The sequence below is a fragment of the Gadus morhua genome, chromosome 4 (genome assembly GCF_902167405.1).
Source record: "Gadus morhua chromosome 4, gadMor3.0, whole genome shotgun sequence".
Lineage (NCBI taxonomy): Eukaryota > Metazoa > Chordata > Actinopteri > Gadiformes > Gadidae > Gadus > Gadus morhua.
In genome coordinates, this window is record NC_044051.1 from 15,964,308 (window position 1) to 15,991,440 (window position 27,133).

The 27,133-nt window shown below is 44.8% G+C and overlaps 2 protein-coding genes across 5 annotated transcripts in view; both read right to left on the reverse strand.

Moving 5' to 3' along the window:
* The window catches only part of rabgap1 (RAB GTPase activating protein 1), a 73,934-nt gene extending 69,423 nt beyond the window's left edge, over nt 1–4,511 (reverse strand). For 2 of the 3 annotated variants that reach the window (XM_030353266.1, XM_030353267.1), the window contains exon 1: nt 4,368–4,511. The gene's annotated coding sequence lies outside the window, so the exon portion shown is untranslated. The remainder of the gene's footprint in view (nt 1–4,367) is intronic. The other variant, XM_030353269.1, reaches the window with a different exon arrangement.
* A 703-nt stretch (nt 4,512–5,214) lies between these two features.
* Nucleotides 5,215–26,607, reverse strand: rc3h2 (ring finger and CCCH-type domains 2). 2 transcript variants are annotated; one of them, XM_030354796.1, is made up of 19 exons: nt 26,377–26,607; nt 25,857–25,974; nt 24,763–24,996; nt 23,181–23,356; nt 21,897–22,097; nt 21,166–21,298; nt 19,145–19,263; nt 18,897–19,009; nt 18,129–18,443; nt 17,517–17,701; nt 16,785–17,110; nt 16,186–16,332; nt 14,776–14,928; nt 13,183–13,347; nt 12,754–13,003; nt 12,064–12,148; nt 11,209–11,416; nt 10,644–10,789; nt 5,215–10,130 (listed from the first exon to the last, which is right to left on the reverse strand). In XM_030354796.1, the coding sequence occupies exons 1-19, from the start codon at nt 26,605–26,607 to the stop codon at nt 9,992–9,994; spliced, it is 3,444 nt and encodes a 1,147-aa protein (XP_030210656.1). In that variant the 3' UTR covers nt 5,215–9,991. The 2 variants fall into 2 exon arrangements, with proteins under 2 accessions (XP_030210656.1, XP_030210655.1); XM_030354795.1 differs by having other exon boundaries at nt 19,145–19,293.
* Nucleotides 26,608–27,133: the final 526 nt, after the last annotated feature.

Below are 27,133 nucleotides of genomic sequence, written 5' to 3' on the forward strand. Positions count from 1 at the left end.
TTATTGGTGGGCAATAAATAGGCATGTTTCAAGTAAGTTGGGTTTGTGTAGCACTTTATCACAATTACTGTCTAAGAAGGCTATTGCGGACAACAGTGGAAAGATGAAAGAAAAATGGTACTATTTGTTGACTATGTTCATACTATGAATGATGATGTGATGATGATGATCAACTTAAAGAACCCGATACGCAGTGTAACTTTGACCACCATATATATATATATATATACATCTCTTCGGTAACGTCAAATATTATGCCACACAGGGCACAAACTCCTATATTGGTGATGCAGGCAAGATAGAAGATAAACAGTGCATATATCTGTAACACAAATGCCAAATTGTCAAAGAAACAACAGTACATTTTCATTGACTGTAGTTTCGTAAACATCCAAGCATGAAGTGATGCGCACTGAACCCCATGCACATCTCTTAAATATCAGCATCCCTCCCTTCCCTGGCGCAGCTGCACTGGAGGTTCTGTTCTGGGCCGCCAGCTGGACCCCGGCCCAGCCTAGCCCTAGTCACAGTCCCCTTCCCCTGGCAACACACTGGTAGCAAGGCAGGTAACAAGACGAAAAAGTAAAAGGACCATGGGGGCCCAGATAGGGGAGGGTATTTCCTGGTAGGGCTGGGCGATTAATCGAATTTCGATCTCAATTTCGATTTAGCATCAAACGATCAAACAATTTTCTTTTTGACCATTTTGTGTATTTTTTTAAGGCGAAATTTCGTAGTTGTCAGTTACAAAGGGTTTTTGGGAGAGACATGCTGAATAAAGACAGCATGTTTTCAAACTCAAAAATGATCGTTTGAATAAACGTGATTTCAATATTGACCAAAATAATGGTGATTAGAATTTTCTCCATAATCGAGCAGCCTTCCTGGTGCTGATTCACAAGGTGCCGCACAATAGGAGACCGAGTGATGAAAAAGGGAAGGTAGAGAAGGAGGTGGTGTGTGATTTGGCCAGCAAGTATTGCATTGTACTAACCAAAACACACCCAGACCAGTCCCTCATTCCCACGGTTTCATTGTTGTGTAGACGTCAAGTGCGTGCAGTTAAAACGTTTAATAATCCTGATGCCAGTAGACCTGGCAGAGGTGCCACTGCATCTTTCTCAGGCGACAAAGGTGTCTCAATTTAGTCATTTAGAGAATATAAACATAAAAAATATTACAAATTGTTTGTAGGTCTTTAACGAACAGATGGCCACACATATTCTATAGTCATCTCATTCAAATGTCTGTTTTTTTCTTTGCTAGATTTCATTGAAAGCATCTCATAAAAGTAAATAAATGTAAATGGACTGCATTTATATAGCTCTTTTCTGACCATTGGCCACCCAAAGGGCTTTACAATATTCCTTTACATTCACCATGCGCGCGCAAATTCACACAACGACAGCGGAGTCAGCCATGCAAGGCAACAGCCAGCTCGTCGGGAGCAGTTAGGGTTAGGGTTAGGTGCCTTGCTCAAGGACACCTCGACACTCAGCTAGGAGGAGCCGGGGGATCGAACCAGCAACCTTCCGGTTACCAGACAACCCACTCTACCTACCGAGCTACTGCCGCCCAGAGTAGCAGTAGCTGTGCTGAGTAGGTCATGTGATATATGTGAAAAATGAAAAACGAATGCAAACAAAGTGTGCATACCCAGTGATCTAATGCAATAGGTCTCCAATGAACTGCATTGCATCGTCTTACAACTCCTTCAAATCCTTGATCCAAACTCTAAATAAACACACACCATGCTATGAAAATAAGAGGGAATTGCATTTCCTATACCAGAGGCGGTCCCCTCACTTAAATACCTTTTCTTCCAAAAGTCTGAGGTACAACATTTGCAAACACATAACTCAATTCAGATGGTGGATTTCAGAAACCAGATTCTGCAGTCCCAAAACCTAGAAGGCTACTTTATTCATGGTATAATTGTTTAAGTCAATTTGTAAGTCACTTTGAAAATAAGACTGCTGAATGTAGCATCACTGCATTCATTGCAGAATGGTCCAATTAGATCAATACAACAACAAAAAGATCACAGCCTTGAGAGCTTTTGAATGCCATCAACAGTTAGAAGTTGCCAATGCTTGAGTCTAGTATGCTGTGTTCATGTGACAATATTGTAACTTAAGCATAAAGGAACTTCCAATCATCTTCTTGGTCGACTAGCATATTGACTGTTGATCAATATATGTGTCCTATAATACCTTGGTCCTACATTTGCCTCCTGATACAACATGTTATATCGATACAGTGATCGGTACCTTGGTCCAACATTAGCCTCCTGATATAACATGTTATAATCATGCTATAATCATGTTGTTGATCAGAATCTGGGTCCCAGGTACTGTAATATATGTTCCATTATATATTGCTCTTTATAATTACTTTCCCATTAATTTAATCAAAAAAAGACTCGGAGGACTTCATGCTCTGCATTCCAATCGTTTTTCTCTTGGCATTTGGTTTCATTTTCTGAACGACGCTTCTGCAGAAACGGGGCGGAATGCCTCTTGCCATATAGCATTAGTCAAACGTCAATTATGCCAATTCCCAACTCTAATGACCAAAATATATATTTGTCGATAAAAGTATTGAAGAAGCAAGGAATTGCGATAATCACATGAATCATTTCTCCCCCCCATCCTTATGAGCTACGCTATGGGTATTGATATGAATTTAAAGACACAATGTGGTAACTGATACAATAGGATAATTGTTTAAAACGTCCTCTGCTGGCATGGCCCATATGCTCTGCACCGTGTGCTGAATGTACATAGCATGGCCTCTGGTGCCACCATTAGAGTACACAAAGTTCTGTACACCAATTGCCCCACAGATCAAGAAAGGACCATTGTAGAAAGGTGGAGAAACACAGTCTCTTCTATTGCAGATAGACACGCAAGACCACTTTGGGTGCCAATGTCATCCAAAAATTTGCCCAGTCAGCGACGGCACTATAGTCACAGGAGCGTCACTAGGGGCCGTTTCAAAGCAGAGAAAGACTTGGGCTTAGCTACAAGCATAAGCACACTTCCAGCAGGACAACACAACATGTCACAGGGTGGGCATGTGGCTCTCTGAATGGTTTCAGCAACATGAAAGCTTTGGTCCCAGGAAGTCAACCCCTGCTGGGAACCTTCATGCGTTGGGAAAACAGGCTGATTGCTGCACTGTTGGGTAGGGCCAGTTCAATTTGGGGTGAAACGGTCATGGCAAAGTGTTCCTGCATGATTCATCCAGCCCCTGCTTGGAGAAGACATGCCCTACAAATACGTGCGGTTCTGAATGACCCAAGTGCAACAGGAGGGCAGCGGAGTATGCCTCATATGCAGAAGGTTGGCGTGGGCCAAGAATATAAAACCTTATCTTATAGCAGCATGTGTCTAACTGCAGAGCCAAAGATTGAGATTACATTTGTTGATTTTTTGTGGGGTTATATATAAAATGCATTTCAAAACACATGACCTGCCCATGTTTAACATTTGGGCGGGGGTTAATTAAAAGGCTGACAATATTAAATATTCAATGTCTTCGAATGAAGGAAAGGTCAACTTAATTTTGATTAAAAAGCTTTCAAGACTTGAAAAAGTAGATATGCTATAAATGTATTTGCAAATTTAGGCATAATAACGTATAATACATTCTTAAATCGTAAATGTTTGAATAGAAGGTATATACCAAACATGTAAATTGGCCATCATATCATCATAAGTGTATCATAAAGGCTACTTCTGAAAGAGGGGTTATGCAGAACGCAAATACCTTGCCCATAAGCATTTCAATTCACAATAGCCAGGCCAAAATAAAAATACGCTGTATGTGAATGAGAGGGGAAAGCTTTTCAACAGAATCAGAGACGTTTAGATTAGACGCGTAGACAGACTTCTCGGCGCCACCTCAGGATCCACGCCTGATGATCCAACACATGTTAAAACAAGGTGTACACGACGTGCTGGTCAGCCACTATTACATGATAAGACCGAATGTGGATGCTAAGAGCTGGCCATCAGCGGGGGGACCCGACCGAGCCTCGGGTCGCTGCTGTCCGACAAAACCACCTCAGCTGTCCAGGGATGGAGGACATCCAGGGGGGGACATGTGCACCACTGCAGAGTGGGTGTTGCACTCCGCACAATAAAGAAACACCAAATATCCACCCTAAAAACAGGTGTCGCATGTCCTCGGTCATGAAGCCCTCCGACAGGCCGTGATGAGACTGGGGCTGACCAGACTGGGAGCTAGCGGGAGCTAAACAAGCTAACATGACAGTTGAGACCAAATTGAAAGAGAATATCGATTACAAAACGGAGCATTTCCGTTTAGGAGACGAATGCACATAAAGGTGTCATTGGCCTTACCTTTTTCCACCGTGATAGTTATTTCATGGGCGTTCGGCACAACATTGTACTCTCTAGCAATTCCAGCCACAGCATCCAGCCGAGCTGTAAACACAACCCAAGCAAACCACCTGACAATGCGCATGCGCCGTCACTGCCCTCTTCTGTGCAGCAGGAAGGGTAGCGTTACACATGATAATGATGCTGAGACAATCCTTGTATTAAACTTTTGGTAAGCTACTTATATGCGGCCTTCACCTAACGAGATAGGGGTTACGTTGCCATTGAAATTAATTGAATGATGGGATATTGTAGAGAGGTACTACAGTGTAGTCTATTTGGTTTGAATTGACAGCCTCTACTTATAAACGCAGTTGGCAAATAGCCACGCCCATAATTTCAAGTTCAGCGTCAGCTGTGGTGATATTGAAACTAATTCATCATGAATGTTCTCATATAGAGTCAGACTTTTCAAATGTCTTTATAAGTCAGACCTTTAACCCCTTGGCTTTTCAGCACCTGTGTATAATGATATATTTACTTTTGTGTGTGAGAGTCTGTGTAAGTGTGTGTGCATCACAAAAAAATACCATTTACACTAGAACTCAGTCCCACATATTTAAAGCTGCAGCAATGTGCCCTTGGAAGAATTTTATTTGTATTTGCAATAATGGTTTTTGATGATTATAAAACTGGACTCTGAGAATATTTTAATAGTCCAGGGCACGCCTCTTGAAAACCCATTTCAATTCAATGAGTCTTATTTGTGATTCAAGGTGATGGATTAACTTAAAGAGGTAAAGTCTGACCTGTGATCGTTATAACAGCACGTTAGATACATTAGATCAAGAAAAAGTACACCAGCATGTCCTGTGATTGGTTTTTCTTTATTGAAGCATGCGGGTTCTGGGGCTGATATCAGCCTGTTCCTCTTCATTCAGTGTAACAGAGCAGCACATCGCTCCGAAAGGCCAACCTGCTCGTGAATAAGTGCAAAACAGCCCAACCAACCAGAAAAATACAATATCATAATAATAGTTCAACATTAAACATTTGTAGAAATATCTTTAAAGAGCACAGCGACCGTCCTCGTTGGTCTATTCCTGTCCTACAGTAAGCAAAACACAGATCTCTTCACATTGTGGTATTTCCGAGGAAATAAATGGAATACATAACAGTATTATTCATTAATACGGGGACATCTTTAATACATAGGAACTTCAGGGAGCTGATGTTTCCTCACTCTGACATATTACTCCATCTGTCCCTTGGAGTTTAACCCTTAGAGTGCTGGTCATCACAGGTTGTCACACATGATGATCTAAGCTCCACATCCATCCAACGATGGCTGTATAGGAGGAGAGATCTGTACCATCTCTCGATATGATTCATGTGCATTTCAATCCAACAATTGATTTTCAAAGGAAATGTCTAATAACAGACATTAATAGTAAAACAAAGGTTCCGTTCCGTCTTAAGGTTTGTAATCGATAAGCAGGCTTCTTCTCTATTTATCTACTTTTGGCTGATATAAATATTGAAACAACCTTGATAAACCTTCAAATTTCAAAAGGAAAAGCACACCTAGAATACCTGCCACAAATTCCCACAAAAACTGAAAAAAATTGATAATAATAACGATAATAATTATAATAGAATTTCTATTGTCAATTATATTTTTTGCAAACATTTAAAATGCTGCAGGCAAACTACAATAGTTGGCCTGGCCACACAGTGGGCATGTGCAGAACTCTTACAGCGCTGGGAGTGTTGTATCACAACTACAGAAACCATCATTCATCCTCGGCTGTCACAGATGGGAATATATGGCATGCATGAGCCAGGATGTGGAGGGACACTCGTTCACCATTAGCTGTGATGGTGTGGGAAACAGTGCAAAGCAATCACACCATACATGGACACATCAATGCCTAACAGATATGAACAAAGGAAACCAGAAATGTACCTTTTTCTGAAGTAATTTGAAACATTAATGTTTCGACATTAAACCCTGTCATCTTGGGTATGGATAATGGTGACATTAATAATAATAATAATAATAATAATAATAATAATAATAATAATAATAATAATAATAATAATAATAATAATAATAATAATAATACAAACAAAGCTTATGGCAATATAGAAATGAGAAAATACTAGCAAACACTTGCAAGTTATTTCGTTGACATCACTATGCCATTCGTGTTAATACTTAATGATAGTGCCAAAACGGCTGAATCCACGAGTGACATGAAGAATCCCTGAGAATCCAGACATAGCAATCTACCCCCCTCTAGTGGAAAAAATATGAAACTGTTGCGTTTTTCCTCGAATTGCCCAAGCCTTTTCTCCTGTCATATCTTATGTTGAAACACTCAAAATAAAATAAAAATAACGTGTATATTGGGGGATTGATGGACTGTACTGTAAATAGCATGGCACTTACATTACATGAGTTCAAACGAGAGGTTGTAAACAGATACAGGGGGTTGTAATACATCAGCACATATCTCGGTGCAATGAATGGCCTTGAGCACATTCCACCGCTCAGCTGACAAAACAGATCCAACAATGTTTCACCCCATGCAGCTCAAAGTGACAGCAACAACAACAAGAAACAACCCTGGCTTTCCCCCCGTGTTGGAAATGAAAGATCCTCCATTCTTTCCATTCTTGTCTCCTTCGAAAGCAAAAGACATTGAGATAGTTTCTGCCTTTTCCTGAATATATACCAAGCTGCTTGGATATACTGTATATATATGACCCTATCTACGTACTATATAAGGGTACGTAGATATGGTGGGGTTCTTATATTCTAATAAGCCCTAATGGTTTCTTTGAGTGAATGCTTCCAGGTGGTGCTGCTGCCACATTACACTGGAGGGAATTGACCACCAGACAGTATTCAGGACGTCTACAAAATGCTAACTCTGTGTACGGGCTTTTTGCAGTAACAACATATGTCTGATGACAGGTTAACACGAAAGACGACAACCACGACAATATCAAAAAGCAAAGTTCCAAATACAAAGTACACTGACAGAAAACTTCATAGAAGTTGGCAAACTTTGTAGAATATCGAGTAAGAATACGCCAGGGAACATACGAGAAACAAAACAAGGCTTTAGTTTGGTGCGTAAAAGTGAACACATTTACACTGGTGAAATCTAACTTGAACTGCAGTGCAACTGAGATGCCGTGGCTCTCAATGAAAGTGATCTCATAATATTGACCACCTGCTATTGCAAGCCATGATGCACCACAAATACAAGAATGGTTGTCAGAAGCTTTGGACCTAAGGGTTATTTTGTACTGTAACATCTTGACCACATTATCAGTGAATCAAAGGCCACCACCGAGTGAAATGAAGGCCCACGCACACATCAGCACAACACACAAATTTGTGCAAACGTGTGTATGTGTAGAATGTGTAACATTTCACATGAATACTGCTGCCAAACACACTAATTGCAGCTTTCACCACTTGTTAAAGTGAATAGTGCGGACACCATCGTGTGGGAAGAAAGATAATACAGATATATGTAAACGGTTTCATAAAACAGTATAATATTACACTGACCGACCAAGATATTTTAGGTAGAAATGATGTTGGAATATGTAAACTATAACCAAAAGACCACCTTCGATGACAGTGAAAGTGCGTAGGTAAGAAGCTCTGCTTCGAACAGTATTCTGTTGTTTCCCAGGCTCCCGTGGGGTACTGGTGAATTGGGAGTTTGTCATGGGCTTACGGGTCATTTGACTAGCCAGACAATGAAACAGCCTTGTGCGTCTGTGTGTCTGTAAGCATAAGTCTGCACAGGCAGAAGCTTTGTGATTGTGGTGAGTTGAACAGCATCATGAGCAAACATCACGCAGAAAAACAGAACAAACTTCAAAACAAGATCTAATAATAACTGATTGGGAAGAACCGATGTTGGAATTTATAGTGAGGGGTAATTTTAGAGTTTGATAGTTAATGTAGATACTAGTTATTGTAAAATAATGACAGTCAACAGCCAACAGTCTATGATAGCTTTCATAAAGCTGCTTAAAGCTGTTCATTTGATATTCTGACATTTTTTACATTAAACGGAACATGGGAATGCCGAACGAGGCTTGCAACGTATGTCTACCAGTTAAAAAATAAAATGACAGCAACACCCGTGCATTTGACGAAAATTGACAACGGAAGCTACACGCAACAAAAAGAGCATAATGTCCATTGGGCCGATGACCCTAAGGTTATGTGGCTGAAAAGCGTTGGCCACAGCACAACCTTAATGTAATCAGGGGGAAACAACATGGATGAACTTAACTTGCAAGGCAATGTGAAACCCACAGATAAGGTCACAAGGTGGGTGGGGCGGTCAATGTTAATAACTCATCACTCCTGCCAATCATCTCTTGGGTTATTGGAAGCCACAGAGCCTATTGGCCACTTAAGTTGCTACAGGAGAATAGATAAACAAAACAAAGAAATACGCGAGATGAACTTGGTGATCCTACCCTGTATCAGTGAGGCAGGCAACAGGACTGTTCAGTAGTGAAGATCTATGACTCTGTGTGTCTTCAGTAGTGAAGCTCTATGACTCTGTGTCTTCAGTGGTGAAGATCTATGACTCTGTGTCTTCAGTAGTGAAGCTCTTTGACTCTGTGTGTCTTCAGTAGTGAAGATCTATGACTCTGTCTTCAGTAGTCGAGGTCTATGACTGTGTGTCTTCAGTAGTGAAGGTCTTTGACTCTGTGTCTTCAGTAGTGAAGGTCTATGACTCTGTCTTGAGTAGTGATGGTCTATGACTCTGTGTGACTTCAGTAGTGAAACTCTAAGACTCTGTATGTCTTCAGTAGTAATGGTCTGTGACTCTTAATATCTCCAGTAGTGAAGCTCTATGACTCTGTCTTCAGTAGTGAAGGTCTATGACTCTCTCTGTCTTCAGTAGTCAAGGTCTGTGACTCTTTGTCTTCATTAGTGAAGGTCTATGACTCTGTGTGTCTTCGGAAGTGAAGGTCTGGGACTCTGTGTGTCTTCAGTAGTGACGGTCTGGGACTCTGTGTGTCTTCAGTAGTGGAGCTCTATGACTCTGTGTGTCTTCAGTAGTGGAGCTCTATGACTCTGTGTGTCTTCAGTAGTGACGGTCTGGGACTCTGTGTGTCTTCAGTAGTGGAGCTCTATGACTCTGTATGTCTTCAGTAGTGAAGGTCTGGGACGCAGTGTGTCTTCAGTAGTGGAGCTCTATGACTCTGTGTCTTCAGTAGTGAAGGTCTATGACTCTGTGTGTCTTCAGTAGTGAAGGTCTATGACTCTGTGTGTCTTCAGTAGTGAAGCTCAATGACTCTGTGTCTTCAGTAGTGAAGGTCTATGACTCTGTGTGTCTTCAGTAGTGAAGCTCAATGACTCTGTGTCTTCAGTAGTGAAGGTCTATGACTCTGTGTGTCTTCATTAGTGAAGCTCTATGACTCTGTGTGTCTTCAGTAGTGAAGGTCTATGACTCTGTGTGTCTTCAGTAGTGAAGGTCTATGACTCTGTGTGTCTTCAGTAGTGAAGGTCTATGACTCTGTGTGTCTTCATTAGTGAAGGTCTATGACTCTGTCTTCAGTAGTCAAGGTCTATGACTCCGCAGCCTGTGTTTGTCTTCTTAGCTTCCATTGAGCAGCATCTCTGCTCCCAGGGTGGTGGGGGGGCAGCTCCCTGTGTTCCCCCGCCGAGGTGGTCTGGTCCGCAGCATCAGTTTACTAACACCAAGACCCTCCGACATCAAACCTCCAGGGGACATTCTGGAACAGGGTGAGAGAAAGAGAGAGAGAGAGACAGAGACAGAGACAGAGACAAGGACAGAGACAGAGACAGAGACAGAGACAGAGAGAGAGAGATTTATTAGATTGAAAATAGAGTAGAATACTCTTTTGTTTAATTGGTCAATGGAAATTATCTTTGATGTTGTAATGCATCTTCAATACACCACAACATCGAGAACTGGTCAAGAGCAAGTGAAATGAGATCGCAGAACACAAATGTGTATGGAATGATTCATGTAAAAATTAAATAATAATTGTTTGAATGATAATTGAAAAAACCTTTGTGTCATTTCATTTAATGTGGGAATACAATATGAATATATGAACCTGTTCCATTGTTATCACGGCAATCTGTGTATCCCACGTGTATCTTTCAGGTTCTCTCAACATGGATCTAATAACTTAACCAACCAACCTAAACCGTCAAAATGTAACCGACAAAAAAACAAGAATGACATACAGGCTGCCGTGCATGTTACCATGGTAACTCACCTGAACGCCATCTTCTTCAGCAGGTGAGCGTCCACCTTGTCTGGCCTGGCCTGCTCGTCCTCAGGGGATGGTAGGGGGACAGAGCAGGAGGAGGGGGGAGGTGGGGGCTGCAGGAGGAGGAGGGAGGAGGGGTCCTGAGACGACTCCTTTGAAGACAAAGATCATTAAGTCCTCTGATCCGAAGGATCCAGATTCTTCTGTCGAACCGGTCGCTTAGAGACTCACGACACGGCGTCTACTGCAGGGGCTTCCTAGTCCCGTGAGACCATCACGTTATTAAAGATTGCGATTCATAACTAGTATAATATATCTGTTTTATTTTTGGCCTAGGCTCTGCAGCAGCAAAGCCCTCTAAGCAGAAAGCTAACATATTTTAACTAGATATTCAGTCCATAAAACTCAACGATGTCACAGAAAAAGAAATGCAGGGCGTGTCCAAGGGCCTATACGTCAGCGTGGCTAACGTCAGCCTCGGGTACCGACCCGTTTCCCCACGTCCTCCTTCAGCGCCAGCCGAGCGGCGGTGGCTCTCGCGGTGCGGTCTGCCCGCCGCAGGCTAACTGACCTGGGACTGGACCGGCTGCGCGTCCGAGTCCTCCAGGTCCAGCACCGACAGCTCCAGCTCGATGTCCCGACCCGGTTCTGTCTGGCCGCGGGGGCGCTCGCTGGGCTGCTCCCGGTCCTGGCTGTAGGCCGTCTGGTGGTGGGTCGGCAGGTCCTCGCCACTCAGGGACCTGCGGGGGGCGGCCAGGTCTGACACGCACAGCTGCTCACTGCACACACACACACACACACACACACACACACACACAGATACACACAGACACATTGCTCAGTGCCAAAATACAACTTGATATTATAATAATATCATTAACATGTAAATCAGTGTCTTATACGATATGATATGATATGAGGGTATGAGAGTCATATGTTGCAAACGTTTATTATATAGACACTCTTACTCTTTGGAAATACGTTGTTTAGAGATATGTTGAATATGGAGTTAGTAGTTATGTAACGAGGCTATATATGGAACTAGTAGTAATGTATAGAGGTTATATTCAGAGTTAGGGTTAGGTAGTAGTTATGTCTAGAGGTTATATATGGAGTTAGTAGTTATGTATAGAGGCTATATATGGAGCTAGTATTAATGTATAGAGGTTATATTCAGAGTTAGGGTTAGGTAGTAGTTATGTATAGCGGTTATATATGGGGTTAGTAGTTATGTATAGAGGCTATATATGGAGCTAGTAGTAATGTATAGAGGTTATATTCAGAGTTAGGGTTAGGTAGTAGTTATGTATAGCGGTTATATATGGGGTTAGTAGTTATGTATGGGGTTAGTAGTAATGTATAGAGGTTATATTCAGAGTTAGGGTTAGGTAGTAAGTATGTATAGAGGTTATATAGAAGGGATTACCTCTCTAGGAAGCTGGAGTGACTTGAGGAGTCAGAACCTCTGGAGCTCCAGCGGTAGTCGCTGTGATCCAAGTGAGGGACGTAGTCTACACAAAAACATCACAACACAAGTCACCGCTGGGAAGAGATCAACAAAATACACACCATACAATCCGTTTTTTATGCTCAATTATTTGTAGGATAATGTGGTTTGATGCTATGCTTGCTGATGTTTTTTTTTTATCGTTGTGTTTGGAAGGACTTCTGTCTACTAGGGCTATTCCTCTTAGTTGTACCACTTGATTCTTCCTTGCATTCTTCCATACATTCTTTATGTGTTTACGTATTTATTGATTTATTAGGATATTTATTTGTTTAGATGTAAAGTGATGCAATGGGTTACATAGGATGGCCATGGATTGGTTGAAAAATGTTTGAGTTGCCTGCCTGTTATGAGACGTTTTGGGGTTACAAATGAACGTTAATCGAATATTCTGGCTCATCTTCCCCTTTGTGTGGTATAGGCCCTATCTCTCTCCTACCTCTGAGGCTGATGGGTGGGGAAGGCCCTGCCTCTTCCATACCTCTGAGGCTGGTTCGGTGCTGTAGGCCCTATCTCTCCCCTACCTCTGAGGCTGATGGGTGGGGAAGGCCCTGCCTCTTCCATACCTCTGAGGCTGGTTCGGTGCTGTAGGCCCTATCTCTCCCCTACCTCTGAGGCTGATGGGTGTGGTGGAGGCGCTGCCCTGGCAGGCCGTGGCCTGGACAGGGGCGGAGGTGTGGTAGCCGGTCCTGGCCGCCCGGGAGATGGCCCCCCACTTGGAGATGATGGGCCCCTCGCCAAACGGAATGATGGGGTCCTCTTCCTTCAGTCGCCTGTAGGGGTCCAGGGAGGCCAGCCACCGCTTCCCTGCGTCCCCGCCGCCAACGCTGCCACTTCCTGCTCCTTTGCTGTCCACTTCCTGCGCAAACCATGAAACCCAAAAATGGTATCATATTATTCATGCATTGACTGTAACCTGTGTACTAACTCATTCATCCATCATCTTTTATTTCATGACCTCTATTCTGAAGTCTTCTAAGGATGAAATCCATGACGTCATTCATAAAAACATGACCTAACCCCCAGAGTCGGCCTTACCGAGCGCTCTGAGCAGGGCCGGGCGGGGCCGGGCCCCTGGCTGTCGGGCTCGAAGGGGCTGATGCAGGGCCGGACGGTGCTGCAGGACCAGGGGGAGTAGTGGGCCAGGCTGTCCTCCGCTCGGAATCGGCAGCCCACACACGGACCCCCACTGTTCTCCACATGCTGCAGGGGAGAGGAGCCGAGCACAGAGGAGGAGAGGCACAGAGGAGGATTGATTAAGGAGAGCAGAGCGATGGAGGAGAGGAACAGGGGAACAGAGGAGGAGAGGAACAGAGGAAGATAGATTCAGGGGAGGAGTAGAGCGGTAGAGGATAGGAACAGAGGATTTTAGAATAACAAGAAGAGAGGTGTAGGGGGAGAGGGAAAATTAATAAAAGAAGAGTAGATAATATTAAAAGAGTTGACTAGAGTTTGCTGGCGAGGAGATTGCTCTCCTCATAAAACAAGCAGAGAGGTGAGGTGGCAGTTTTTTTTCACTTTAGGTCTGAAACAGCCCTAACCTCATTGCGACACAAAACAATGCGCACAAAAAAACACAAAGAAACACACACCGACACAAGGACAAACAAGGTGCGCACGGACACGTGCACACACAAAGGCTTTGGTACCCAAACCGCATCTGGGTCTCAGTGTTGGTATCTTCCTACACAGTTGCTTAGCAACTATCTCACGCTAAAATAGCATTGCGGCGATGTCCTCAGTAGAGAGAGAGAGAGAGAGGAATGAAAACCCACACACATGCTGAAACACACCACAACTACAAGAACAGGTCGTTACTTTCCCTTTCAGTGCGGTCACGTGAACGAAGTCCGGCTGCTTGGACTTACAAACTCTCTGATATCCGTAACATTGGTGGCTGTACATTTCTGCACCGCTGCGGTGTGGATACAGGGTTGGATGTTTCAGACCCTGGGCCAGGATGACGCGACTTAGGGGGCCGGCCAATTTTGCGAAGGGCATTTGTTTTCATAAAATAAAATGCATTGATTTAACAATGCGATAGCCGCAGAAAGGCTGAATCAACAACATCCTAAGGCTACTGTTTCAAAATTGAAGAAGAAATCTATGATTCTGAGCAATCACATAGGGAGCACTAGCAGAGTGCAATTCCTTTTTTAAGAACGATTTTCTGTCAAAATCAGCAGCGGGAGGCATGTATAAACTGCTGTTTGAGGCTTGTGTGAAAGCCCTGAAAAAGGACTACTTGAAGCACAACAGCCAGACAGCCAAGTGAAAGACAGATGTAGCCTGGCCAAACATTTTAAACTGAGCGGTCTCGGCCCCCTTAAGACCCCTCATGGAGCTGAGACCGGGGTGAAAATGTGTGTTTACATCAGAACGTCAGGATGATAACTTGGGCACGGTTTACGACATGCGTATAATTGTTAGGGAAATAAATGATTTGTATCGTTTTATTTATTTATTTTGTTTAGTTAGAAGCCAGCCACAGGTGGGTGATATTTCTAGCTATTCTATGAAATTGAATTTGTTATAAAGTATATGGAATCTAGTATAATCTACTTCTGGAAGTAACTTTAGTTATTTATTTTCCTGCCACATCTACAATTTCTGACTTCCAAACACTCTTACCTCTGAGCTGAAGTCAACAGTGAAGATGGGGGAGGACTGGGAGGGCCTGTTTGTGTTGCCATGGTGATGGTGGTGATGGTGGTGGTGATGGGTCCACTGCTCCTGCTTCCTCCTGAACAGATCCTCGTAACCGAGGGGAACGTGACCATAGTCCTGATGGAGAGGAGTGAGGAGAGAGGAGAGGAGGAGAGGAGAGGGGAGAGGGGAGAGGAGAGGAGAGAAGGGAGGAGAAGATAAGGGAGGAGAGTGGAGAGCAGAGGAGAGGAGAGGAGAGGAGAGGAGAGGAGAGGAGAGGAGAGGAGAGGAGAGGAGAGGAGAGAAGAAAATAGGGTAGTTGAGTAAAAGAGAGGAGAAGAGAAGAGCGAGGAGAAGGGTGAAGAGTAGTAGAGAGGAGAGAAGAGGGGAAAAATAGGGGCAATAGGACAATTCAGTGACTAATTGACATAGTATATATCCAATCCATCCAAAAATCATGGTCGATTATTTTGTACATTGTACAATAGTCCACCAATTTCAAACAGAAAAAAACATAAAACACATTAAGGGTTTGCAGAGCAAGCGTGGTCATTAGCTCTCCTGCATTATATTACATTAACTACATCGTCTGGTGGAGACGCCTACGGGATGAGGCTCCGCACGTGGCGGGAGGGATAATGCGAGCAGGAAGCGGCTGAGAGAACGGAGGGCGTCAGAGACGTATATGGAAGAGAGGTGGGAGTGAGGAAGAGGAGGGGGAGGAGGAGGAAGGTGGTGGTGGTGGTGCTGATGATGATGATGATGTATGGCAGCGAAGGTAGAGGTGAGATAACGTGGGTGTTGAGCAGAGGAAGAGAACTTCAAAGAGGGTATGTGTGTGCCGTAATGAATGCGGGGAAAGAAAGTCCGCCATAAGTTGGTCTGTCAGATAGCGTCGCGGAAGCGCCTGCCTATATATGGCAGCGGAAGTTGGAGGCGCACTTGTGGTAGCATCAAAACGTGACACGGCGAGCTTGTTAGCTCGCTGTTAGTTAGCTAGTTGGCTAGAGAAAACAGCAACACAAGAAACAGAAGAGGAAGATGTGTGTTTTTTCATGGTTTATCTAGACGTGTTTCTATTGGCTTCAAAGCTGCCTGTTCTTCTGCCTGTGTTCGCGTGGGAAGTTGTTTCCCTGGCTTCGAATTAATAAAGGCCATCCAATAAAGGCACAAAATAAATAATTGGTGTGCGTGTGTTTGTATCTGCGTGTGTGTGTGTGTGTGTGTGTGTGTGTGTGTGTGTGTGTGTGTGTGTGTGTGTGTGTGTGTGTGTGTGTGTGTGTGATCACTCTTTTAGGAATCCTGTTCAGGCACATGAAGGATTAAAAACAAGAGACAGACAAAGACAAGTGAAGGATGGTTGATGGAGAGAGAGAGGTGCGCTTGTTTCCCTACCTGGTGCAGCCCTGGGCGGTGCTCCACACCGGAGCAGTAGTTGCTGTCTAAGGAGTTGAACCTCTCGCGCAGCGGCGGCTGGTACACTGACGCATGCAGCACCTCCGGGGGCAGGGAGTTGCTCCTGGCGTCCTCTCTGTGGTACAGCTGGAGACCCGGAGCCGACGCACCAAACACCACCGGAAGGAGGGAACATGAAAGCCCAGCGGCAAGGAGACAGAGAGAACAGACAGGAGGAACACACGGTCAAATGTTGTAGAGAACCAACAACATTTGACAAATCTCTTTATATGTTAACAAATCCATCTATCCATACCTCTCATTCTGTGTATTGGTCTCTCTCTCTGTGTCTGTGTCTCTCTCTGTGTATCTCTCCCCAAGTCTCTCTCTCTCTCTCTGTATTGGTCTCCCTCTGTGTCTGTGTCTCTCTCTGTGTATCTCTCTCCAAGTCTCTCTCTCTCTCTCTCTCTCTCTCTCTCTCTCTCTCTCTCTCTCTCTCTCTCTCTCTCTCTCTCTCTCTCTCTCTCTCTCTCTCTCTCTCTCTCTCTCCCTAATGATACATCCATCCACCACCAATCATCCATTAACCCCGGCCTCACCTGTGGCCTCCACACCCTCCTGCTGTCGTACAGGGGGGCGTAGACGCAGTGTCCCGCCGCCAGGGGCCCGTACTGATGGTGCGGCCCCGGGTGGGGGTGGGCGTGGTAGGCGGGGGGCCCCAGCCGGTCTCTGGATGGAGGCGCTGCGTACGCAGAGGAGGAGGAGGAGGAGGAGGGCGATGAAGAGGAGGACGAGGTGGAGGACTGATGGGGGTCTGCGGGGTAAGGGGAGGGGGGGAGGTGTGACTCCTGCACGTTGGAGGAGCGCAGGAAGCGGGCCAGACAGGGCTTGTGGGGCGGGTGGAGGGAGGAGGGGTAGAAGGAGGCTGGGGGAGGGAGAGGGGGGGGGAGAGGAGGAGGATCCACAAGTGTTGACAAACACAGAGAGGAGGAGAACGGAGAGTAGAGGAGTGGAGAGTAGAGGAGATGAGGACGAGAGGGAGGAAAAGACGAGTCAAGAGAGGAAGAGAGGAGATGAGGAGAGAGGAGGGGAGGAGAGGAATGGAGAGGAGAGGAGAGTAGAGGAGAGGAAATGAGAGGAGTGGAAAGAGAGATATGAGGAGGTGAGATTAGCAGGGAGAAGATGAGAGGAGAGAGGAGGATAGGAGAGAATAAAGAGTTTCGACAAGAGGAAAAACATAAAGAACACAAGATAAACGACAAGACACAAGACCCGAGGCTAGTACAGTTGCATTTAGTATTCATAATAATAATTTAGTACATTTGACTCACTGGAGGTCTGGTAAGGATGATTTTCCTGGTAGTACAGCTCTGATGTCTGAGAAGGCTGTGTAGCCCGGAGCAGGAAATGCCCTTGTTTGGGCATGGAAGCGCCACACTCCTGGTGTCCAACGGTTGCCATGGAGGACGATGGGGAAGGGTTCCTCACCGGGGTCCTGGGAGGAGAGGCCAGCGCCCTGGGGAAAGAGATAACCATACACATAGAACGACAATAAGAGAGAGCTGATCCATTTATAGCAGATTATGAATAATATATATGATGTTGATGTTTGATGTGAGATGATGTTGATGTTGCCTTACATCAAAAGAGATGCAAAGAAATTAAGAATTTTACTAGGTCTTAACGAGTTCATTTTATAAGCTTTCACCTTTTCAATAGTGAATTGTATATTTGTAGTGGTTATACATTTAATTAGAAGGGTACATTTGTAACAATTTAATTTAGTAGCTTTTTTATTTGATCTTCATCAAATTGATCTTCATTCAATATCAAAATCCCCTGTTTATAAATGTACCCTGCATTGCGTAACGCCTATCTAAACAACATGCAGGCATCGACCATCTAGAGGCAGATACAGGAAACATAAAGGAAACAGGTCTTACTGTTCCATGGAGCCTGCGGAAGACCTGCTGGACCCAGACAGACCGGCGGAGTCCCCCCCGGCCCCGTTGACGGTCCCCCTCATTATCTCCTCCGTTCCCGAGGAGCTCTTCAGGAGGAGATGGGCTTGGCACATCGCCGTGGGAACCGTCTCTGAGGCAGCGGGCCCCGCCTTCTCCAGCGTCCTCTGGTACGCCTGGCCCTCCCCCGCCGACAGCTCTTCCCCCTCACCGCTGGTCACGGTCTTACCCATAATCCCCTGGGACAAGGGGAAGGGGCGACCTGCGCTGCTGATCTTCTTGTTTCTCAGTCGGAACCTGGGGGGCGAGCAGGAGAGATACAGGGATGAGTTACGGTAGAGAGACGGTGTAGAGTTACAGGAAGGAGATAGTTAGGAGTTACAGGAAGGAGATAGTTAGGAGTTACAGGAAGAAGACCGTGAAGAGTTACAGGAAGGACATAGTTATGAGTTACAGGAAGGAGATAGTTATGAGTTACAGGAAAGAGATAGTCAGGAGTTACAGGAAGTCATGAGTAAAAGCAAGGAGGCATTGATGATTGACAGGAGAGAGACGTTGATGATTGACAGGAGAGAGACGGTGATGATTGACAGGAGAGAGACGTGATGATTGACAGGAGAGAGACGGTTTTGAGTTAAAGGAAGGCGACCGTGATGAGTTACAGGAAGGAGACGTTAGGAGTAACATTTGTTTAAATTACACACATGCATGTTATGGTAGAGCGTGTGTGTACATGTGTGTGTCACCTACTTTTCCAACTCATCCTGTGTGTGTGCGAAGGTGCAGCTGGTTCCTCTGGGACAGCCCCCTTGCTGGCGGAGGTCCCGACACATACTGGTCTTGTACTTGCTGTTGGCCTGAGGCTGAACACAAACCAATGATTATTGATTATTGGTCTCCAGTAATCATACTAGTCTTATACTTGCTGTTGGCCTGAGGCCGAACACAAACCAATGAACACGTTGTTCACAAAGTCATGCTGTCACACATTACTTTACCTGTGGACTTTCATGGTTCTTCTTGCTGAAGTTCTGGATGAACTCCACCAGTCCCTGGATCACCAGCTTCACCGCTAGCATCACACTCTCTAGGTCCTCCCACGACGGCGCCGGGGCATCTGCATGAGGTAGAAGAACAGAGAGTTCATCTACATGAGGAAGAACAGAAAGAGTTCATCAACATGCAGAAGAACAGAGAGTTCAGAAGAAGATCAGAGCGCTAATCTACATGAGGAAGAAGAACATAGAGTTAATCTACACGCAGAAGAACAGAGTTAATCTACATGAGGAAGAAGAACAGAGAGAGTTAATCTACATGAGGAAGAAGAACAGAGTTAATCTACACGCAGAAGAACAGAGTTAATCTACATGAGGAAGAAGAACAGAGAGAGTTAATCTACATGAGGAAGAAGAACAGAGTTAATCTACACGCAGAAGAACAGAGAGTTCAGAAGAAGAACAGAGAGGGTTAATCTATTTGCAGAAGAACAGAGAGTTCAGAAGGGAGAGAGAGAGGCACAGGCAAGATATTAAATTTAATATTTAATATCAAATATGAAATCCTGCAAGGCCGACCCAAACATCAAATCAGTATTAAAGTTAAAAACGGTCAATATCTTTCCTATTCCTCATCACTTCTACAACATTGATACATATGATTATAGTAAAATTATAATGTGGCAGCTAGATTTCCTGTTCCCAGTGTTATGGTATCAACTGTCTGGATTACCGCTCATTATGGCTATTTTTTAATCTGTTTGTAGTTTGGCCGTAGTGTGTTTGGACAACAAGTAAGAGCAGCATGGGTCCATGAGCAGTAGCATGTCAGGATGCTGGAAGGAATGAGCTGACGGTCATTGTGGCGTTGTGACTATGAAACCTAATCGAACAGGTTAAAGACAAACATTTGTCAAAACTCTAAACAAAATGTTCGCAACCACCCAGGTCTATAGGTGGACCATGTGGTCTGACCCTGGTCTATAGATGGACCATGTGGTTTGACCCTGGTCTATATGTGGACCATGTGGTCTGACCCAGGTCTATAGGTGGACCATGTGGTTTGACCCTGGTCTATAGTTGGACCATGTGGTTTGACCCTGGTTTATAGGTGGACCATGTGGTTTGACCCTGGTCTATAGGTGGACCATGTGGTTTGACCCTGGTCTATAGTTGGACCATGTGGTTTGACCCTGGTCTATAGTTGGACCATGTGGTTTGACCCTGGTGTCCTCAGACATTTGAACTCATTTTATTATCATGGAGATCAGAATCTGCCCTATGAGTAATCATCACCGAACACCAGGTCCACCAACAGACAGCTGCCAGAACAGAAGAGAATTTAGATCACTTACTATTCTATTAAGATATTTTAAAAACCTCCTCTTGGTATTGTGGCACAGTGACATTTTTATATAATTTTGTTTCATTCAAGTATTTTATGGAATGCTCTTGCTCAAACGCTTGAAAAATAGATAAACAGGTTCTTGAAGACAAGTAAAACAACGATGAAAACAATGTTTAATGGTGACTTTAGGCTTTCCAGAAAAACGCCCACTGAAAAATCAGTCGCCATGGTTACGGGACCACGTTTTCAAATCGCACCGAAACCATCCTGCCAACTTCATAGCAACATCATGAAACATGTTTTCACAGCCTCCCTGACTGCATGTTGGCCAGTCCAACATTGTAACATCACCGATATGCAATCAAATCAAATCTCTACTTTAACAAGGGTGCTCCTTACTACATAACAATATATCATCTATCCATCGTAAATCTCCCATCATCAATCCATCCATCCATTGGCCATCCACTCTTCATCCATCCATCATTCATCCCTAATCCATCCATCCATCCATCCATCTTCCATCCATTTATCAACCACCACTCCATCATCCACTCATCATCCTCCACCCATCCATCAGTCCATCATCCACCCACACACCTAGCCTCCCTGAGCCGGTGCAGTGGATTCATTTCATACTGGGCGTGACCCTGACAGGTCCTCCCCAGGTGCTCACCTGGGTTGTGGTCGATGTTGGCCAGCAGCTCCAGAGGGGCCCGCAGGCTGTTGAGGTTGGCGGGGTCTCCGGTCCTCTGCAGGACGATGGTCAGTTCCTGGACACTCTTGGCAAACGACTCGGGAGACTGCAGCTACATCAGAGTGAATACATATCATAGACCGTGAGGTATGGCCGGCACAGTGGACAACGGGTGAAGCTCTCGTTTTCACAAAATGAATGAAAGATGTGGTATACTTTTTATGCATGCAGTGTAGGTTCTGCTCTGTTCAATTGTATCCACAAAGAAAACATGGTTTAGCATTAAGGAGCTGGTGGGGCTCAGGCATAACATAATGGAGACGTGGACCTGGGTTTTTCCAGCTAAACACTCAAGCCACTACACTACCCCCTTTTTAAAAGGAATAAAAACCTTTATATTTCAAACTTTAATATTACATTTGCATTTACATTTAGAGCTTTCAGCAGACGCTTTCATCCAAAGCGACTTAAAATAAGTACATTTGTCCGAGGAAAGAGAAACAACTATATATCACTGTCAGTACATAAGGATGTTCATAGAACCAAGTGCCAGCCCTTACAATTGTTGGGTAACCCATTTCCCGTATACTACAAAGATACCTAGGGTAAGTTGCTACACAATGCTAAGTAAGTAGTAGCTAGCATGACATTGGGATGGAGTTGTCCTCATTATACCAAACGTCATGCTAGGTTTAGAGCGTGAGAGGCACCTTGTCGATGATGGACTGCATATGGGACTTGTGGACCAGGTCGCCGTATAGCAGGGAGGACCACTGCTCCGGGGAGATCCTCAGGCCCGCCTCCATGGCGATGTGGACGATCTGCGCGTCGTGCTCTCGCCGCAGCGCCTCGTACGACCGGAACTCCTCCTTCAGCTGCATCAGCGACGAGTCCTCATCGCGCTTAGTCACCTGTAGGGCACAAGCCAGTCCCCTTCACATTACATCAGACGTTCACCTCCGCATTAGAACCGTCCATGTATTGTAGGACTATGCAACCCAAACTAAAGTACATTCTGTTTTAAAGCCATTTTATATTGATAACTCGTCCACGCTGGCAAGCCTCACATTTCATCCAATAATGTCAAAGAATGATATAAATAATGGACTATAGATATGCATAGCCACACAGGTCGGTTTAACTGAGTCAAATGTAGGTAATTGTTTGGCTTTCACTTGGTGTCTTCAGACTTGAAACTCAAAATTCTGATCAGCTGAGGGGAATGTTCCTCTCATCAGAATCTGCCCTATGAGTAATCATCACAAGACACCAGTGGATACCGGGTTTACATTTCTGCTGTTCATTTACAAAGTCTTCCCCTCGACTGCTTCTTTCTTCTCTTTCCTTGCAACCCTCTGTCTCACAGCAGCAGACTGAAGGAGCCTTTGGAAGTGTCATGAACCGTATTGTAAGTAGTCCGTCTTTTTCTCTCTCTCTCTGTATTTCCCTCTTTCAGTCTGTCAGTCTCCCTCTTTGTCTCTCTCTCTCCTTGTCTACTTGTTTGATGAAGCCCCATGGACTAGCGTTTTGTGACTGGGAACACTGTCGTATTAAGTAAAAGAATATTCACCACAACACTAATCTATAGCTGAGTCAGCGTTTAAAAGCCTAATGAGCAGCGCTAGTCCCTGATGACTTCAAATGACTCAAGGTTGTAAAAGAGGCTCTATTCTAGTCTCCTCTAATCAGGTCGTCTACCTGTTTGCAGATTGTAATGAAGCATTATTATAATAATGCTTCAATCAATCTACAACAGAGCTCTAACAACACAGTCATGCATTTTGATAAATGAACAATGTGCATGTGTGCTTGTGTGACAGCATGTGTGTGCGCTGTACCTGCAGCGTCCAAGCATGTTGTTTGCACTAGGTATTGCTTCACAGCACATGCAGCCAGTATAGCGGCCAGACATAAATGCAATCGGTGAATCTGACGCGTTCAGCCCCTGTGGCTCACACAGGCATGTGGTTGGAGGTGGTGGGCCGTGGCCTTACCTTGAAGCAGGACGCCCGGTAGAGGAGCTGCACCACGTGTCCGATGCTGGTCTTGGAGGCCTGGGGGAAGCGGGCCTCCAGCTTCTGGACCACAAACAAAACCAGGACCTTCCTGGACAGCGCTGAGCCGTCCTCCAGCGCCAGCAGAACCAGCTTCAACGCATCCTCCTGCATTGCTGGGGGGAGAGAGAGAGAGAGAGAGAGAGAGAGAGAGAGAGAGAGAGAGAGAGAGAGAGAGAGAGAGAGAGAGAGAGAGAGAGAGAGAGAGAGAGAGAGAGAGAGAGAGAGAGAGAGAGAGAGAGAGAGATAAAGACAGAGGGAAATACACACAGACAGAGAGAGAGAGAGAGACACATAGAAAGAGAGAGAGAGAGAGAGAGAGAGAGAGAGAGAGAGAGAGAGAGAGAGAGAGAGAGAGAGAGAGAGAGAGAGAGAGAGAGAGAGAGAGAGAGAGAGACAGAGACAGAGAGACAGAAAAAAGGAGCAAGTGGGAGAGATTGAGGGACATTAAGTTAAAAATATGGGTTTGAGATTCCAGAGAAACAGTGATGAAAGTGTACCCAAAAATTATGAACAGATGTAAAGTTTACAATGTACCCAATATATAAGAGACATAAAATGTGGTTTGACCCTGGTTTACAGATGGACCATGTGGTTTGACCCTGGTCTATAGGTGGACCATGTGGTTTGACCCTGGTCTATAGGTGGACCATGTGGTCTGACCCTGGTCTATAGGTGGACCATGTGGTTTGACCCTGGTCTATAGGTGGACCATGTGGTCTGACCCTGGTCTATAGTTGGACCATGTGGTTTGACCCTGGTCTATAGGTGGACCATGTGGTCTGACCCTGGTCTATAGTTGGACCATGTGGTTTGACCCTGGTCTATAGGTGGACCATGTGGTTTGACCCTGGTCTATAGGTGGACCATGTGGTTTGACCCTGGTCTATAGTTGGACCATGTGGTTTGACCCTGATCTATAGGTGGACCATGTGGTTTGACCCTGGTGTCCTCAGACATTTGAACTCATTTTATTATCATGGAGATCAGAATCTGCCCTATGAGTAATCATCACCGAACACCAGGTCCACCAACACACAGCTTCCAGAACAGAATACCTTTTATATCAATTACTATTCCATTTACATCATTTTGAAACCTCCCTTTAACACGGTGGCCGGTTAATTAAAAAATATATCTATAAAAAAGAAGAATTATGTATCTGTTCTATAACATAATATAATGTTATAAACTAGAAATATATTTCAAAATAACATAATGCTAAATTATTATGATATATTGTTATGCACTGTGATACAACATCATTCTAAATAATGTAAGTTGAATAAGAAGTTGTTATATAATATAACATAGTGTTATCTAATATACTATAATATATTTGAATATAACATAATATAATGTTACACAATGAACTGTTATACAACATCATATTAAATAACAATAAGTTCATGTTATATAACATTACATAGTGCAATCGTAAGACACTGAATAAGAATTGACTGTAATGTTATATAACATTGTGTAAACAAAGTGTCCGGCCCCCCGTGGGCCCCAGGCTCACCCGGCCCCAGGAACTGGCAGCCCCGGGCCCGCACCGCCGCCCAGAGGTTGGCGGAGAGCTGCTGGGGGTTCTGGTGCTGCAGGATGAGCTCCGTCACCGTGCGTTCCCCTAGCGACCGGCCCGCCCGCACCACCCGCACACGCCCCTCCTCCTCCACCAGCTGGCAGTTCACCATGGTAACAAGCTTCCTCTGCATGGGCCGGCTGAGCAGGCTGGGGCTCAGGGCGGCCGAGCCTGGTGGAGAGAGAGAGGGAGAGAGAGAGAGAGAGAGAGAGAGAGAGAGAGGGAGAGAGAGAGAGACAGAGAGAGAGAGAGAGAGAGAGAGAGAGAGAGGGAGAGAGAGAGAGACAGAGAGAGAGAGAGAGAGAGAGACAGAGAGAGAGAGAGACATAGAGAGAGAGAGAGAGAGAGAGAGAGAGAGAGAGAGAGAGAGAGAGAGAGAGAGAGAGAGAGAGAGAGAGAGAGAGAGAGAGAGAGAGAGAGAGAGAGAGAGAGAGAGAGAGAGAGAAATTCAAAACATTACTGGCAATACAGTGATGGATCTGATGGATCACCAACAGAAGATATATAGATGGACCATGTGATCTGACCCTGGTCTATAGATTGACCATGTGGTTTGACCCTGGTTTATAGGTGGACCATGTGGTTTGACCCTGGTCTATAGGTGGACCATGTGGTTTGACCCTGGTCTATAGTTGGACCATGTGGTTAGACCCTGATGTCCTCAGACATTTTAACTCATTTTATTATCATGGAGATCAGAATCTGCCCTATGAGTAATCATCACTGGACACCAGGTTCACCAACACACAGCTGCCATAACTATTTAAAGAATTTTGACTAAACGACAAGATGATTTACCATCAATTATCAATCAGTATTTTAGCATGGAAAATACAGTACACATGGTTCAATGTATAGCATTGGAAATGAACAATTGCATACAAGGGCTATCACTATCGTTCTAAAATGAATAACTGTAATCCTACATTGTTATGGTCCTACAACATAACTTCCACGTTGTTGAGATGTCCACAATAGAAGGACCATACCCACGAGTGTTATTATGATCATTAACATTATCCAACAGGTACCTTTGGCTCCACTGATGGGCTTCAGGTACAGAGCTAACTCCTCCACACACATCCTGCAGACCTCGTAGTGCTCCGCCTCCTCTGCGCTGCTCAGACACACCGGCTGGACGTCCGGCACCTGAGGAAAGACAGAACCGGAGAAATGCTACTTCAAAGACACATGTTCTCGCATGTAGAAACGTATGCACACTGCAAACAGACAGTTGTTCTGCATGTGTCTCTCTGCTGACTCTGGACTTATATTGATGCAAGGCAGCTTTATTTATAGATTTGTCTATCATTTATAAGTGTATTTATGATGCACCTTTTGAACACAAAGAGCATTCATAGTGCTTTTCAAATGCATGAATCCCATAAAGGCCATTCAAGGATTCATTCAATTGTTGCATGGACTTGAATTCAAGGGGGTTGTAATCACGCACGCACACGCACGCACGCACGCACACACACACACACACACACACACAAACACACACGCAAAAACAAACACACAGACGCATACACACCCCAGTCCCCTCACCTGAGCCCCCACCAGCTGCAGCAGTGCGTGGTTGAGGGGTAGCAGGTGGAGCTCCGTGCTGATGGGGGTCTGGTCGAAGGGACAGGCCTTGCGGTGCAGCTTGTGCAGGCAGGTCTTGCACACGGTGTGGGAGCAGCCCAGGCTGATGGGCTGGTGGCCGCTGCCGTCAAACTCATTGTAGCAGACGGGGCAGGACAGGAACTCGGTCCACTGGGCGGCCTGCACCGGCATCCTGGGGGGCGGGCGGGGGGGTGAGGGGCTGGACGTCAGCGGGGGGGCATGCTGCCTCCCTCACGACCACGCGTACTCACCATGTGGATCCTGGACAGGGGGAGGGGGTGAGGGGGGAGATCGGGTCATTTGAAATGGGGTCGCAGACGGCGGCTGTGTTTACCACAGGTCCGGACCCAGAAGTGGGGCTCGGTTCGCACCCAGGGTCGCAGCGGGTCGGAACTTGAAGTTGAACTGGATGAGCATTGGCCAAAATCAAAACTCACCCACCCCAAAGAAAATCCCTTCCTCCTTGAAAAGAAGGAAGGGATATAGTGATATCATATTTAATGATAATAATACTTATTATATATATATATATATATATATATATATATATATATATATATATATATATATATATATATATATATATATATATATATTTATCATCATTAGATCATCATTCATTGTATTTATAATTATATAGGATAAAGCATTGATGAACAATCACCATCGAGTAATGTTAGTATTTGACCTTTTTGAC